The sequence below is a fragment of the Salvelinus fontinalis genome, chromosome 8 (genome assembly GCF_029448725.1).
Source record: "Salvelinus fontinalis isolate EN_2023a chromosome 8, ASM2944872v1, whole genome shotgun sequence".
Taxonomy (NCBI): domain Eukaryota; kingdom Metazoa; phylum Chordata; class Actinopteri; order Salmoniformes; family Salmonidae; genus Salvelinus; species Salvelinus fontinalis.
In genome coordinates, this window is record NC_074672.1 from 46,284,613 (window position 1) to 46,300,385 (window position 15,773).

The window sequence follows — 15,773 nt, forward strand, 5'->3', positions numbered from 1 at the left end:
AGACAACTCAAGAGACACGATGACGACTCACGGTTTCGTTTTTGGGAGTCATGACGGCAGCGACAGTCTTCTCCCCCGTGGTGGCAAATGAGACTAACAACGACTGTAAAAAAAACACAACAACGAAACGTGTTCATTACGTTCACTTATGAACTCATTCAGCTTCATTGACCTTCCAACTAACCACATGTGGAGGTCCAATATTATCCAGGTTGAAAGGGTAAATAGTCTAATAATATACTGTATGCTACATAGCAGATGCACTATCCGGAGAGACTTGTAGTACTGGGAGAAAATATATAGCAGTAATCAAACTCACATATACGGTTTACTGTATATATGGTTTACTGTATATATGGTTTACTGTATATAGGTAGACACGGTATACAGGTAGACACGGTTTACTGTATATAGGTAGATACGGTTTACTGTATATAGGTAGACACGGTATACAGGTAGACACGGTTTACTGTATATAGGTAGACACGGTATACAGGTAGACACGGTTTACTGTATACAGGTAGACACGGTTTACTGTATATAGGTAGATACGGTTTACTGTATATAGGTAGACACGGTTTACAGGTAGACACGGTTTACTGTATATAGGTAGATACGGTTTACTGTATATAGGTAGACACGGTATACAGGTAGACACGGTTTACTGTATATAGGTAGACACGGTATACAGGTAGACACGGTTTACTGTATATAGGTAGACACGGTTTACTGTATATAGGTAGATACGGTTTACTGTATATAGGTAGATACGGTTTACTGTATACAGGTAGATACGGTATACAGGTAGACACGGTATACTGTATACAGGTAGACACGGTTTACTGTATACAGGTAGACACGGTTTACTGTATATATGGTTTACTGTATATAGGTAGATACGGTATACTGTATATAGGTAGATACGGTATACAGGTAGACACGGTATACTGTATATATGGTTTACTGTATATAGGTAGATACGGTTTACTGTATATAGGTAGATACGGTTTACTGTATACAGGTAGACACGGTATACAGGTAGACACGGTATACTGTATATATGGTTTACTGTATATAGGTAGATACGGTTTACAGGTAGACACGGTTTACTGTATACAGGTAGACACGGTTTACTGTATACAGGTAGACACGGTTTACTGTATACAGGTAGACACGGTTTACTGTATACAGGTAGACACGGTTTACTGTATATAGGTAGATACGGTATACTGTATATAGGTAGATACGGTTTACTGTATATAGGTAGACACGGTTTACTGTATATAGGTAGACACGGTTTACTGTATATAGGTAGACACGGTTTACTGTATATAGGTAGATACGGTATACAGGTAGACACGGTTTACTGTATATAGGTAGACACGGTATACTGTATATAGGTAGACACGGTTTACTGTATATAGGTAGATACGGTTTACTGTATATAGGTAGACACGGTTTACTGTATATAGGTAGATACGGTATACAGGTAGACACGGTTTACTGTATATAGGTAGATACGGTTTACTGTATATAGGTAGACACGGTTTACTGTATATAGGTAGACACGGTTTACAGGTAGACACGGTTTACTGTATACAGGTAGACACGGTTTACTGTATATAGGTAGACACGGTTTACTGTATATAGGTAGACACGGTTTACTGTATATAGGTAGACACGGTTTACTGTATATAGGTAGACACGGTTTACTGTATATAGGTAGATACGGTTTACTGTATATAGGTAGACACGGTTTACTGTATATAGGTAGACACGGTTTACAGGTAGACACGGTTTACTGTATACAGGTAGACACGGTTTACTGTATATAGGTAGACACGGTTTACTGTATATAGGTAGATACGGTTTACGGTATACAGGTAGACACGGTTTACTGTATATAGGTAGATACGGTTTACTGTATATAGGTAGACACGGTTTACTGTATATAGGTAGACACGGTTTACTGTATATAGGTAGATACGGTTTACTGTATATAGGTAGACACGGTTTACTGTATATAGGTAGACACGGTATACAGGTAGACACGGTATACTGTATATAGGTAGACACGGTTTACTGTATATAGGTAGACACGGTTTACTGTATATAGGTAGACACGGTTTACTGTATATAGGTAGACACGGTATACAGGTAGACACGGTATACTGTATATAGGTAGACACGGTTTACTGTATATAGGTAGACACGGTTTACTGTATATAGGTAGATACGGTTTACTGTATATAGGTAGACACGGTTTACTGTATATAGGTAGACACGGTTTACTGTATATAGGTAGATACGGTATATAGGTAGATACGGTTTACTGTATACAGGTAGACACGGTATACAGGTAGACACGGTTTACTATATAGGTAGACACGGTATACTGTATATAGGTAGATACGGTTTACTGTATATAGGTAGATACGGTTTACTATATAGGTAGACACGGTATACTGTATATAGGTAGATACGGTATACTGTATATAGGTAGACACGGTATACTGTATATAGGTAGACACGGTTTACTGTATATAGGTAGATACGGTTTACTGTATATAGGTAGATACGGTTTACTGTATATAGGTAGACACGGTTTACTGTATATAGGTAGACACGGTTTACTGTATATAGGTAGATACGGTATACTGTATATAGGTAGACACGGTTTACTATATAGGTAGACACGGTTTACTATATATAGGTAGATACGGTATACAGGTAGACACGGTATACAGGTAGACACGGTATACTGTATATAGGTAGACACGGTTTACTGTATATAGGTAGACACGGTATACAGGTAGACACGGTATACAGGTAGACACGGTATACTGTATATAGGTAGACACGGTTTACTATATAGGTAGACACGGTTTACTGTATATAGGTAGATACGGTATACAGGTAGACACGGTTTACTGTATATAGGTAGATACGGTTTACTGTATATAGGTAGACACGGTATACTGTATATAGGTAGATACGGTATACTGTATATAGGTAGACACGGTATACAGGTAGACACGGTATACTGTATATAGGTAGACACGGTTTACTGTATATAGGTAGACACGGTTTACTGTATATAGGTAGATACGGTATACTGTATATAGGTAGACACGGTATACTGTATATAGGTAGACACGGTTTACTGTATATAGGTAGATACGGTTTACTATATAGGTAGACACGGTTTACTGTATATAGGTAGATACGGTATACAGGTAGACACGGTTTACTGTATATAGGTAGATACGGTTTACTGTATATAGGTAGACACGGTTTACTGTATATAGGTAGATACGGTTTACTGTATATAGGTAGATACAGTATACTGTATATATGGTTTACTGTATATAGGTAGACACGGTTTACTGTATATAGGTAGACACGGTTTACTGTATATAGGTAGACACGGTTTACTGTATATAGGTAGACACGGTTTACTGTATATAGGTAGACACGGTTTACAGGTAGACACGGTATACAGGTAGACACGGTTTACTGTATATAGGTAGATACGGTTTACTGTATATAGGTAGACACGGTTTACTGTATATAGGTAGACACGGTTTACTGTATATAGGTAGACACGGTTTACTGTATATAGGTAGATACGGTATACAGGTAGACACGGTTTACTGTATATAGGTAGATACGGTTTACTGTATATAGGTAGACACGGTTTACTGTATATAGGTAGACACGGTTTACTGTATATAGGTAGACACGGTTTACAGGTAGACACGGTATACAGGTAGACACGGTTTACTGTATATAGGTAGATACGGTTTACTGTATATAGGTAGACACGGTTTACTGTATATAGGTAGACACGGTTTACTGTATATAGGTAGACACGGTTTACTGTATATAGGTAGATACGGTTTACTGTATATAGGTAGACACGGTTTACTGTATATAGGTAGACACGGTATACAGGTAGACACGGTATACTGTATATAGGTAGACACGGTTTACTGTATATAGGTAGACACGGTTTACTGTATATAGGTAGACACGGTATACAGGTAGACACGGTATACTGTATATAGGTAGATACGGTTTACTGTATATAGGTAGATACGGTTTACTGTATACAGGTAGACACGGTTTACTGTATACAGGTAGACACGGTTTACTGTATACAGGTAGACACGGTTTACTGTATATAGGTAGATACGGTTTACTGTATATAGGTAGACACGGTTTACTGTATATAGGTAGACACGGTTTACTGTATATAGGTAGACACGGTTTACTGTATATAGGTAGATACGGTTTACTGTATATAGGTAGACACGGTTTACTGTATATAGGTAGACACGGTTTACTGTATATAGGTAGATACGGTTTACTGTATATAGGTAGACACGGTATACAGGTAGACACGGTTTACAGGTAGACACGGTTTACAGGTAGACACGTTTTACAGGTAGACACGGTATACAGGTAGACACGGTTTACTGTATACAGGTAGACACGGTTTACTGTATATAGGTAGACACGGTATACAGGTAGACACGGTATACTGTATATAGGTAGATACGGTATACTGTATATAGGTAGATACGGTATACAGGTAGACACGGTTTACAGGTAGACACGGTTTACAGGTAGACACGGTTTACAGGTAGACACGGTTTACAGGTAGACACGGTATACAGGTAGACACGGTTTACTGTATACAGGTAGACACGGTATATAGGTAGACACGGTTTACTGTATACAGGTAGACACGGTATATAGGTAGACACGGTTTACTGTATACAGGTAGACACGGTATACAGGTAGACACGGTTTACTGTATATAGGTAGACACGGTTTACTGTATACAGGTAGACACGGTTTACTGTATATAGGTAGATACGGTTTACTGTATACAGGTAGACACGGTTTACTGTATACAGGTAGACACGGTTTACTGTCTATAGGTAGACACGGTATACTGTATATAGGTAGACACGGTTTACTGTATATAGGTAGACACGGTTTACTGTATATAGGTAGACACGGTTTACTGTATATAGGTAGATACGGTTTACTGTATATAGGTAGACACGGTTTACTGTATATAGGTAGATACGGTTTACTGTATATAGGTAGATACGGTTTACTGTATATAGGTAGATACGGTATACAGGTAGACACGGTTTACTGTATATAGGTAGATACGGTTTACTGTATATAGGTAGACACGGTTTACTGTATATAGGTAGACACGGTTTACTGTATATAGGTAGACACGGTTTACTGTATATAGGTAGATACGGTTTACTGTATATAGGTAGATACGGTTTACTGTATATAGGTAGACACGGTATACAGGTAGACACGGTTTACTGTATATAGGTAGACACGGTTTACTGTATATAGGTAGATACGGTATACTGTATATAGGTAGACACGGTATACAGGTAGACACGGTTTACTGTATATAGGTAGATACGGTTTACTGTATATAGGTAGATACGGTTTACTGTATATAGGTAGACACGGTATACTGTATATAGGTAGATACGGTATACTGTATATATGGTTTACTGTATATAGGTAGATACGGTTTACTGTATATAGGTAGACACGGTTTACTGTATATAGGTAGATACGGTATACAGGTAGACACGGTTTACTGTATATAGGTAGACACGGTATATAGGTAGATACGGTATACTGTATATAGGTAGACACGGTTTACTGTATATAGGTAGACACGGTATACAGGTAGACACGGTTTACTGTATACAGGTAGATACGGTATACTGTATATAGGTAGACACGGTTTACTGTATATAGGTAGACACGGTTTACTGTATATAGGTAGACACGGTTTACTGTATATAGGTAGACACGGTTTACTGTATATAGGTAGATACGGTATACAGGTAGACACGGTTTACTGTATATAGGTAGACACGGTTTACTGTATATAGGTAGATACGGTATACAGGTAGACACGGTTTACTGTATATAGGTAGATACGGTATACAGGTAGACACGGTTTACTGTATATAGGTAGATACGGTATACAGGTAGACACGGTTTACTGTATATAGGTAGACACGGTATATAGGTAGACACGGTATACTGTATACAGGTAGACACGGTTTACTGTATATAGGTAGACACGGTTTACTGTATATAGGTAGACACGGTATATAGGTAGATACGGTTTACTGTATATAGGTAGACACGGTTTACTGTATATAGGTAGACACGGTTTACTGTATATAGGTAGACACTGTATACAGGTAGACACGGTTTACTGTATACAGGTAGACACGGTTTACTGTATACAGGTAGACACGGTTTACTGTATATAGGTAGACACGGTTTACTGTATATAGGTAGACACGGTTTACTGTATATAGGTAGACACGGTTTACTGTATATAGGTAGACACGGTTTACTGTATATAGGTAGACACGGTTTACTGTATATAGGTAGACACGGTTTACTGTATATAGGTAGATACGGTATACAGGTAGACACGGTTTACTGTATATAGGTAGACACGGTATACTGTATATAGGTAGATACGGTATACAGGTAGACACGGTTTACTGTATATAGGTAGACACGGTATACAGGTAGACACGGTTTACTGTATATAGGTAGATACGGTATACTGTATATAGGTAGATACGGTATACTGTATATAGGTAGACACGGTATACTGTATATTGGTAGACACGGTTTACTGTATATAGGTAGACACTGTATACTGTATATATGGTTTACTGTATATAGGTAGACACGGTATACTGTATATTGGTAGACACGGTTTACTGTATATAGGTAGACACTGTATACAGGTAGACACGGTTTACTGTATATAGGTAGACACGGTTTACTGTATATAGGTAGACACGGTTTACTGTATATAGGTAGATACGGTTTACTGTATATATGGTTTACTGTATATAGGTAGACACGGTATACAGGTAGACACGGTTTACTGTATACAGGTAGACACGGTTTACTGTATACAGGTAGATACGGTTTACGGTATATAGGTAGACACGGTTTACTGTATATAGGTAGACACGGTTTACTGTATATAGGTAGACACGGTTTACTGTATACAGGTAGACACGGTTTACTGTATACAGGTAGACACGGTTTACTGTATACAGGTAGATACGGTTTACTGTATATAGGTAGATACGGTTTACTGTACATAGGTAGATACTGTATATAGGTAGACACGGTTTATGGTCAGTGACATTAATAATTGCCTCTCTGGGATGAATTAAGTTTATTGAATTCAACTATATTGACTAAACAAAAATGAATGAATGAATGAATGAATGAATGTGTACCGGCTGGAAGTCTCTGAGTGGGGCGACGGTGTATCCATCAGCTTTGAGCTGCAGCAGGACGTGGTGGTCTGGTCCGAGCTGGAGAAAGAACTCTGAGAGGGGGGAACGGGCCGGGTGGGGCTGGCTGGACACGAGGACGGGCTGGAAGCCTGGGGATACCTTCAGATCCAGAGACTGGGGGGGGGAGTAGGAAATGAAGCAACAGAAAGACATTGGTCATTCGTTTCCACTCAGAAAGCAATAGCATCAATGTGATAATTAATCCACAAGGTATTTCACAGGATTTAAAGGAAAAAATCCACTCAAAAACAATGGAAATTTGCTAACGCGTTAACATTAGCTAGCGTCTGCTCGCTAGCGTATGACCGTTCAAACTAGCTAGCGTATGACCGTTCAAACTAGCTAGCGTATGACCGTTCAAACTAGCTAGCGTATGACCGTTCAAACTAGCTAGCGTATGACCGTTCAAACTAGCTTGCACTAAGGCAGCTAGCTGTAGCATGGTTTGCTCAGCTGATCGAGGATGGTTTGCTCAGCTGATCGAGGATGGTTTGCTCAGCTGATCGAGGATGGTTTGCTCAGCTGATCGAGGATGGTTTGCTCAGCTGATCGAGGATGGTTTGCTCAGCTGATCGAGGATGGTTTGCTCAGCTGATCGAGGATGGTTTGCTCAGCTGATCGAGGATGGTTTGCTCAGCTGATCGAGGATGGTTTGCTCAGCTGATCGAGGATGGTTTGCTCAGCTGATCGAGGATGGTTTGCTCAGCTGATCGAGGATGGTTTGCTCAGCTGATCGAGGATGGTTTGCTCAGCTGATCGAGGATGGTTTGCTCAGCTGTTCGAGGATGGTTTGCTCAGCTGTTCGAGGATGGTTTGCTCAGCTGATCGAGGATGGTTTGCTCAGCTGATCGAGGATGGTTTGCTCAGCTGATCGAGGATGGTTTGCTCAGCTGATCGAGGATGGTTTGCTCAGCTGATCGAGGATGGTTTGCTCAGCTGATCAAGGATGGTTTGCTCAGCTGATCAAGGATGGTTTGCCGTAGTAGCCAGTGCGTCATAGCTACTGAGAACAGAGTGATTTTACGAACTAGGAACTAGTGTTAGGCAGATGAGCAAACAATAATTTTTTTTGACAAATCGGTAGAGGGATGAATGTCGCCATTTGACGTGAGACTGTTGATACAGTCGGCAGCATTCAAGTTCAAGACGTTGATCTTTCAAGATGCAAAGTGTCACTTGACTCATCATCAGGATGTGTTTTGCATCATATGAGGCATCATGATGTGGCAACTGACACTTCGTATCTTGAAAGTTCAACGTCTTGCAAACTTGACTGTTGACATGCAAAACATTTTGGGAATGTTTTAATAGTGGACTAATGAAAAAAAATTACAATCATGAAAAATAACATTTTTTGAGCGGAGTTCCTTTAAAAATCACAGAAGTTAAAGCAACAAAAACAAATCCCATGACTGAAACTTAAGATCGGCGGGAAAACTTTTTGGCTCAAGAGACACATTGGGATTTTGAAATTTAACCGAAGGCCGCTCAGATTTTTTTTAATGACCGATTTTTTTGCCAAAATCGATTTGCAGGCTAGGAAAGGGTCAGTTAATAGAAAATATACAGGTCCATTATCATATACATCACATACATCCTATACATCCTATACATCACATACATCACATACATGATAATGGACTTAAAGCATTTGTGATTATATATATATATATATATATATATATATATATATATATATATATATATATATATATATATATATATATATATATATACAAACACTTTCAAATCTAGTTTCAGAAGTTTAAGTGTGGCCTGGAGTGGGGGTTTTTCTAAACCCAGAAAAATGATTTACTCCATATCACGGAAATCTGTCGCAGTGACAGACAACTTTAACCTCTGCAATCGCATGTTATGTCTCTCAGTTTCAAACATATCTGTTGCCATCAAGCGCTGGCTCACTGAACGATACGGTTGTGGCGGTGGGAGACAGCTACAGTACCTGTAGTAGGATCTGGCTGAACTCTGGAGTCTCCTCAGCCTGTATAGGGAGGGTGTAGAGGGAGAAAGTGGCGGCGTCCACACACATCAGAACCCCCTGACCAACCACCACACAGCTGGACTCAACACTGGACAGCCATGGAGCTTTAACTGATCTCTGAGGACAACGACGGACGGGAGTCAGTGGGTTAGACACAGTGTACAGGCTACAGTGGACCAACAGACACAGTGTAGATACTGACGGAGGAGTAACACTTTGGGCTGGTTTCCCAGACACAGATTCCGTTTCCTCCTGGACTGAAAAAGCATGCTCAAAAGGAGATGTTTTTTGTTTTTAAATCCAGGACTAGGCTTAATCTGGCTCTGAAAAACAGGCCCTTTCGTGATACCTTCATGAATTTGTTTAAATGGTTACCAATGAAGGTTTGATGACAGTTGTAGAGCAGTTACCTGCTTGGTGATCTCTCCATCCTCTAGGCTGTAGGCTATGATAGTGAGGTGAGAGTTAGGAACCACCCCCAACACATAGAGCTCCTCTTCCCCCCCAGAGTACACTGCCTGGTATTGGACTGCATCACTGTGGGGGGGGGGGGGGGGTACAGAAAATAATTAGTAGATCAGTTTTACACAGTCCTGAAATGAACTTCATATTACCTACGTGCTATTGACTGGGTTCAAATAGTATTTGAAATATTTCAGATACTTTGAGTGTTTGATTCAGCCTTTGTGGGCGGGGCTTGCACTTTTGGCTACATTTGATTGGCTCCATTGCGTCAGGTAAGCGTCACCAAGTGCAGCTAAATCATTTGAAATAAAAACAAATACCATTTGAACCCATGTCTGGTCGCAGACAGCACCAGTGTCCTACTGTACCTACCCATCAGGCAGGTTCTCCACCCATTTCTGGTGTCCATTGGATAAGTAGTGGAGAGAGATGGCAGCTTTCTTTAGTACTGCCACATGCTTTACGGTGTCCTGTATGGCCACAAAGCACGCAGCCTGGAAGCTGAAATAGAGAGAGACATTATGAGCAGTTAGTCATCTGTCAAAATCTCTAAAATAACCCTAACCCTAAAATAAATTATGTCCATTTCTATTGAGTGTCTCTCAGCTATAAAATTACAGTTAATGAGAAACAGGTAATCTGCACACGAAGACACAGAGACACACACACACACCTGCCAGTATCCAGCACGGCCTCCCAGTTCAGCCCGCCAATGTTTGTGTCCCAGGAACGGAGCAAACGACCATCTCCAACCACCATCAGAGCATCTAGAGAACACGTAAAAACAGTCAAATATCCACCGTCAGAGCATCTAGAGAACACGTAAAAACAGTCAAATATCCACCGTCAGAGCATCTAGAGAACACGTAAAAACAGTCAAATATCCACCGTCAGAGCATCTAGAGAACACGTAAAAACAGTCAAATATCCACCGTCAGAGCATCTAGAGAACACGTAAAAACAGTCAAATATCCACCGTCAGAGCATCTAGAGAACACGTAAAAACAGTCAAATATCCACCGTCAGAGCATCTAGAGAACACGTAAAAACAGTCAAATATCCACCGTCAGAGCATCTAGAGAACACGTAAAAACAGTCAAATATCCACCGTCAGAGCATCTAGAGAACACGTAAAAACAGTCAAATATCCACCGTCAGAGCATCTAGAGAACACGTAAAAACAGTCAAATATCCACCGTCAGAGCATCTAGAGAACACGTAAAAACAGTCAAATATCCACCGTCAGAGCATCTAGAGAACACGTAAAAACAGTCAAATATCCACCGTCAGAGCATCTAGAGAACACGTAAAAACAGTCAAATATCCACCGTCAGAGCATCTAGAGAACACGTAAAAACAGTCAAATATCCACCGTCAGAGCATCTAGAGAACACGTAAAAACAGTCAAATATCCACCGTCAGAGCATCTAGAGAACACGTAAAAACAGTCAAATATCCACCGTCAGAGCATCTAGAGAACACGTAAAAACAGTCAAATATCCACCGTCAGAGCATCTAGAGAACACGTAAAAACAGTCAAATATCCACCGTCAGAGCATCTAGAGAACACGTAAAAACAGTCAAATATCCACCGTCAGAGCATCTAGAGAACACGTAAAAACAGTCAAATATCCACCGTCAGAGCATCTAGAGAACACGTAAAAACAGTCAAATATCCACCGTCAGAGCATCTAGAGAACACGTAAAAACAGTCAAATATCCACCGTCAGAGCATCTAGAGAACACGTAAAAACAGTCAAATATCCACCGTCAGAGCATCTAGAGAACACGTAAAAACAGTCAAATATCCACCGTCAGAGCATCTAGAGAACACGTAAAAACAGTCAAATATCCACCGTCAAAGATGAAGGCAGAATCTTAAAATGAACATAGGCCTAGATAAAGCCTAGCCAACTGTTATGTTGGCTAGGCCAAGAAACTAGGCAAGTCTACAACAAACTTCTAAATAGGCTGTAGTCACCTTGTCCATGCAGCAGAAATGTGTCTATGGTTCCCTCTGGTCCGGTCTTGTCCACATGTCTCCAAACTGTAAAGTCAGAATGAAAAATATTTAAATCTATGCAACTCAATTAATTTTTTTTTATACATTTTTTTGTCAAAGAGAAAAGCTAGAAACATATTCGTACTGTAATGTGAATTACAAATACTCACGGAGATCGCCAGTCCTGGAGTTGAAAGAGGCAAAGATATTCTTGTCTGTGGCGACAAACAGCTTTTTAGATGACTGTGTATTCGACTCAAAATGGGCAAAGAGTGTCTTCCCCACATACTGCTGTCTCCTGGAAATACAAAAAGGGGATTTTTTTTTTTTAACAGTCAGTCTTCTGTTGAAATATAGCTAACTATTTTTTACTTTAGTTAATCAATCACTAATGTACATAATCATCTTCATTACTGTGGCATTTTGGAGACAGTATCATATCTGCAAATACACTGATCACAAGAAGGAGCAAGTGGGACAAATCTGGGGAAACGGGTCTCCTTCCCTCATTGATCCTTAACCCCATTAAAGAAGAGGAAGCAATCTCGACATACATTTACATTCGTGAATGATTAGCTATATATTCCAACAAGAGACTGTCGAGACCGGGTGCAGACATGACAGGGCTAACTATTGAGTGAACCCAACCCCGGACTGCCTTTTCGCCTATGTCTATGATCAACCATATCTGACGCTGTCAATGGTTAGCACATAGCATTAGCTTACGTTAGCTAGCTGCACAGCAGAATCAATGGACATTCTCAATGTTAAATAGCTAGCTTACATACCAATCAAACTTTCCAACTTGATCTTCGAAAACAGCTTCACTAATGCAAAATAAAGAAAATAAGACTACAAATAAAGACGTTAGCTTAGCCATTTTAACAGATGGCTTCTTAGAAAAGGTAACGTTCAAAGATGGTGGATACATGAAGACGGTTCACTCAGGCCGTTAACCATTGAAAAAAATGGTCAGTTCCGATCTGCTTAAAGGGGTGGACACCAATGCAATAGCAGCTTGGTCTGGTCTGCTTATTTCATTGACCGTAAATGTAACCAGAATAAAATAGAGAGTGGGGTGTCTCGCTTTCTCTTCCGTCTCTGATAACCCATGTAATAATCCTTTCCGGGTCGATTTTCTTCATCGTTTTATTTGGCGATGTGTAAACTAACACATATGGTGCATTACCGTCATCTACCGAGCTGGATTGTGATGGTGAGAGGACTATTGGCGCAGAAAACTACCCCCCCCCCACGCACCCACCCACTCACTCACCGACACCCAGGTAATGGTATTTTTCAGAATTTATTATAACTTATATTGCAGCCTATCTTTTATGTTATTCAGACCTGGGTTTAAAATAATTCATTTTTGATATGTGCCTGGTTTGAACTTGCCTGGCTTAATAGACCAATAGAAAAGTCCCAAATCTGTAAAAACCCGCCCATCTGGCATTCCAGGCAGACTCAAGCAAACACTCAAATGTTTTGAACAAATATTTGTATAGTATTTGAACCAGGTCAAGTGGTATAGTAGTATTACCACTATAAGTGATAGTATTACTGTAACTGTGCTGGAGGTCCATAAAGGGGTCTACATTAAGGGAAAGGGGGGACACCAATTAGTTGTACAACTGAATGCATTCAACTGAAATGTGTCTTCCGCATTTAACCCAAGTGGCCCTATTGCCCGGGGTAAGTGGCCTGAGCAGTCGTGCAAGTTGAGCCTGCTCTGTGGTTGCCCCATTGGGCAAGTGAATTATTTTTAATATGTTTTACCGATAACCAAAATGTAAAGAATTCCAGTAGTCTGGTCCTTCTGGTCCCTGAATTGTGTGTAGGTGAAAATGGCTACTAAAAATGGCTGCCTGACAGGCAAGGGCTTTTCACACCTTAATGTCAGCTACCCACACCTTACTGGCCTAGAACACCTTCTCTTTCTCTAGCCTAGTGTCGGATTAATTTAGTAAATGCTGATAAGAATGTCTTATCACATCACACATCCTTATGTCAGAGATATGACAGATATACACTCTTAAAAATTTTTTTTGCTTTGGTTTGTTCCCATAGGGGAGCCATTTTTGGTGCTAGGTAGAACCTTTAGAGGATAAAAGGGTTCTTGGTAGAGCCTTTCGTAGAGGGTTCTAAGCAGGTTCTATGAAAACCCCTACATAGAGGGTTATTCCTAGCACAATCTGTGAATGGTTATGCTTAGAACCCTCTATGAAGGGTTCTACCAATAACCTTTTTATCCTCTTAAGGTTCTTCATAGAACCTTCCAAAATGGTTCTACCTAGAACTCTCTGAAGGGTTCTACTAAGAAGTTCTTCCTAGAACCCCTTGTGAAGGGTTCTTCATAGAACCCTTTTATCTGTGAAGGGTTCTTCCTAGAACCCCTTGTGAAGGGTTCTTCCTATAACCCTCTGTGAAGGGTTCTTCCTATAACCCTCTGTGAAGGGTTCTTCCTATAACCCTCTGTGAAGGGTTCTTCCTATAACCCTCTGTGAAGGGTTCTTCCTGTAACCCTCTGTGAAGGGTTCTTCCTGTAACCCTCTGTGAAGGGTTCTTCCTATAACCCTCTGTGAAGGGTTCTTCCAAGAAGCATTAGCATCAAGTTTTTAAGTTATACCATACATACACATGCATTGCTTCTTGAAAGTGCTAGTTTGACATCTTGATTGTTGACATGCAAACTTTTTTGGGACTGTATAAACAGTGGAATATAAAAAAATATATACAATAATAATGATAATAAATACAATTGTTTAGTGGATTATTACTTTAACAAACAATCAATATTTTTCTGTGACCTCAATAGAATCTACATTTTGTTACGTTACAACCTTATCCTGTTAAGGCTAGGGGGTGCTGTTGTCACTATTTATGGAAATCGTGCAATTTTTGAAACGGCTTCCTATAAAATTCTTGATCGTACAATATGCATATTATTACTATTATTGGATAGAAAACAGTCTATAGTTTCTATAGGCGTTGAAATTTTGTCTCTGAGTGGAACAGAACTCATTCTACAGCAATTTCCCTGACATGGAGTCAGATTTCACACATTTTGGCCCCTGTTCTGGAGTCAGTTTTAAGGCCACTGTTATTCCTATGAGTATACGGACACTGCTTACGTCTTCCCCTGGATGCCTTTACGTGATGACGCTTTGAATGGTATCGATTGCCCAATCACAGCCACTATAAATGAAAAAATCCTGTAGGTAGGAACTCTTTTCTTGGTGCGTCAGGCGCGCGGAGGACACCGACCTACTGTTTTTCCAAGCATTAGTGTAGCCAGTTATATTTCTCCGGTCATATTTTTACTCATTATAGGAGTTAAAAACATCATAAGGTAGTTAATTTAAAGCGTTTTATAGCAATTTATATCCGTTTAGTGCGATTTTGGGACATTTATTTCTGAGCCACTGTGAATCTCTGGGCACCGTTCCAGTTCATGCCGAACGCAATGTGCATTTCTACATGGCAAGAGGACAGCTTTCGACCAAAAGACGATTAGACCCAAGAAAGGATTCTTTGACCAAGATTCTGATGGAAGAACAGCTCAAAGTAGGAACAATTTATTATGATAAATCGTGTTTCTGTCGAAAAATGTTAGTGGCTTAGGACGCCATCTTGTTTGACGTCGCTTCGCTTGGCGCAAACTGTATTGAAAAGTAAGGATAATTTAAAAAATTTAATTCCGAGATTGTATTAAGAATTAAATTGTCTATCAATCGCTGTCCACCCTATATTTTTTAGTCACGTTTATGAGTATTTATGTATACGACTAGATCACTGTCTAATATGGCGCACGACATATTCTGACCAGCTGGGCTACTTTTCTCATTGTCTAACCATGATTTTGGTGGCTAAATATGCACATTTTCGAACAAACTGTATATGTATGTTG

At 39.9% G+C, this 15,773-nt stretch overlaps 1 protein-coding gene across 2 annotated transcripts in view; it reads right to left on the minus strand.

The window, feature by feature from the left end:
- The window catches only part of LOC129861340 (ER membrane protein complex subunit 1-like), a 37,871-nt gene extending 24,937 nt beyond the window's left edge, over positions 1-12,934 (minus strand). The window contains exons 1-9 of one of the 2 annotated variants that reach the window (XM_055932696.1): positions 12,652-12,934; positions 12,034-12,161; positions 11,843-11,908; positions 10,535-10,628; positions 10,234-10,362; positions 9,807-9,933; positions 9,358-9,513; positions 7,335-7,508; positions 32-103 (exon numbers count right to left, since the gene is read on the minus strand). In XM_055932696.1, coding sequence (XP_055788671.1) covers positions 32-103; positions 7,335-7,508; positions 9,358-9,513; positions 9,807-9,933; positions 10,234-10,362; positions 10,535-10,628; positions 11,843-11,908; positions 12,034-12,161; positions 12,652-12,794 — 1,089 coding nt within the window. In that variant the 5' untranslated portion in view covers positions 12,795-12,934. Of the gene's footprint in view, positions 1-31; positions 104-7,334; positions 7,509-9,357; positions 9,514-9,806; positions 9,934-10,233; positions 10,363-10,534; positions 10,629-11,842; positions 11,909-12,033; positions 12,162-12,417; positions 12,505-12,651 lie in introns of those variants that run through there. The other variant, XM_055932698.1, reaches the window with a different exon arrangement.
- Positions 12,935-15,773: the final 2,839 nt, after the last annotated feature.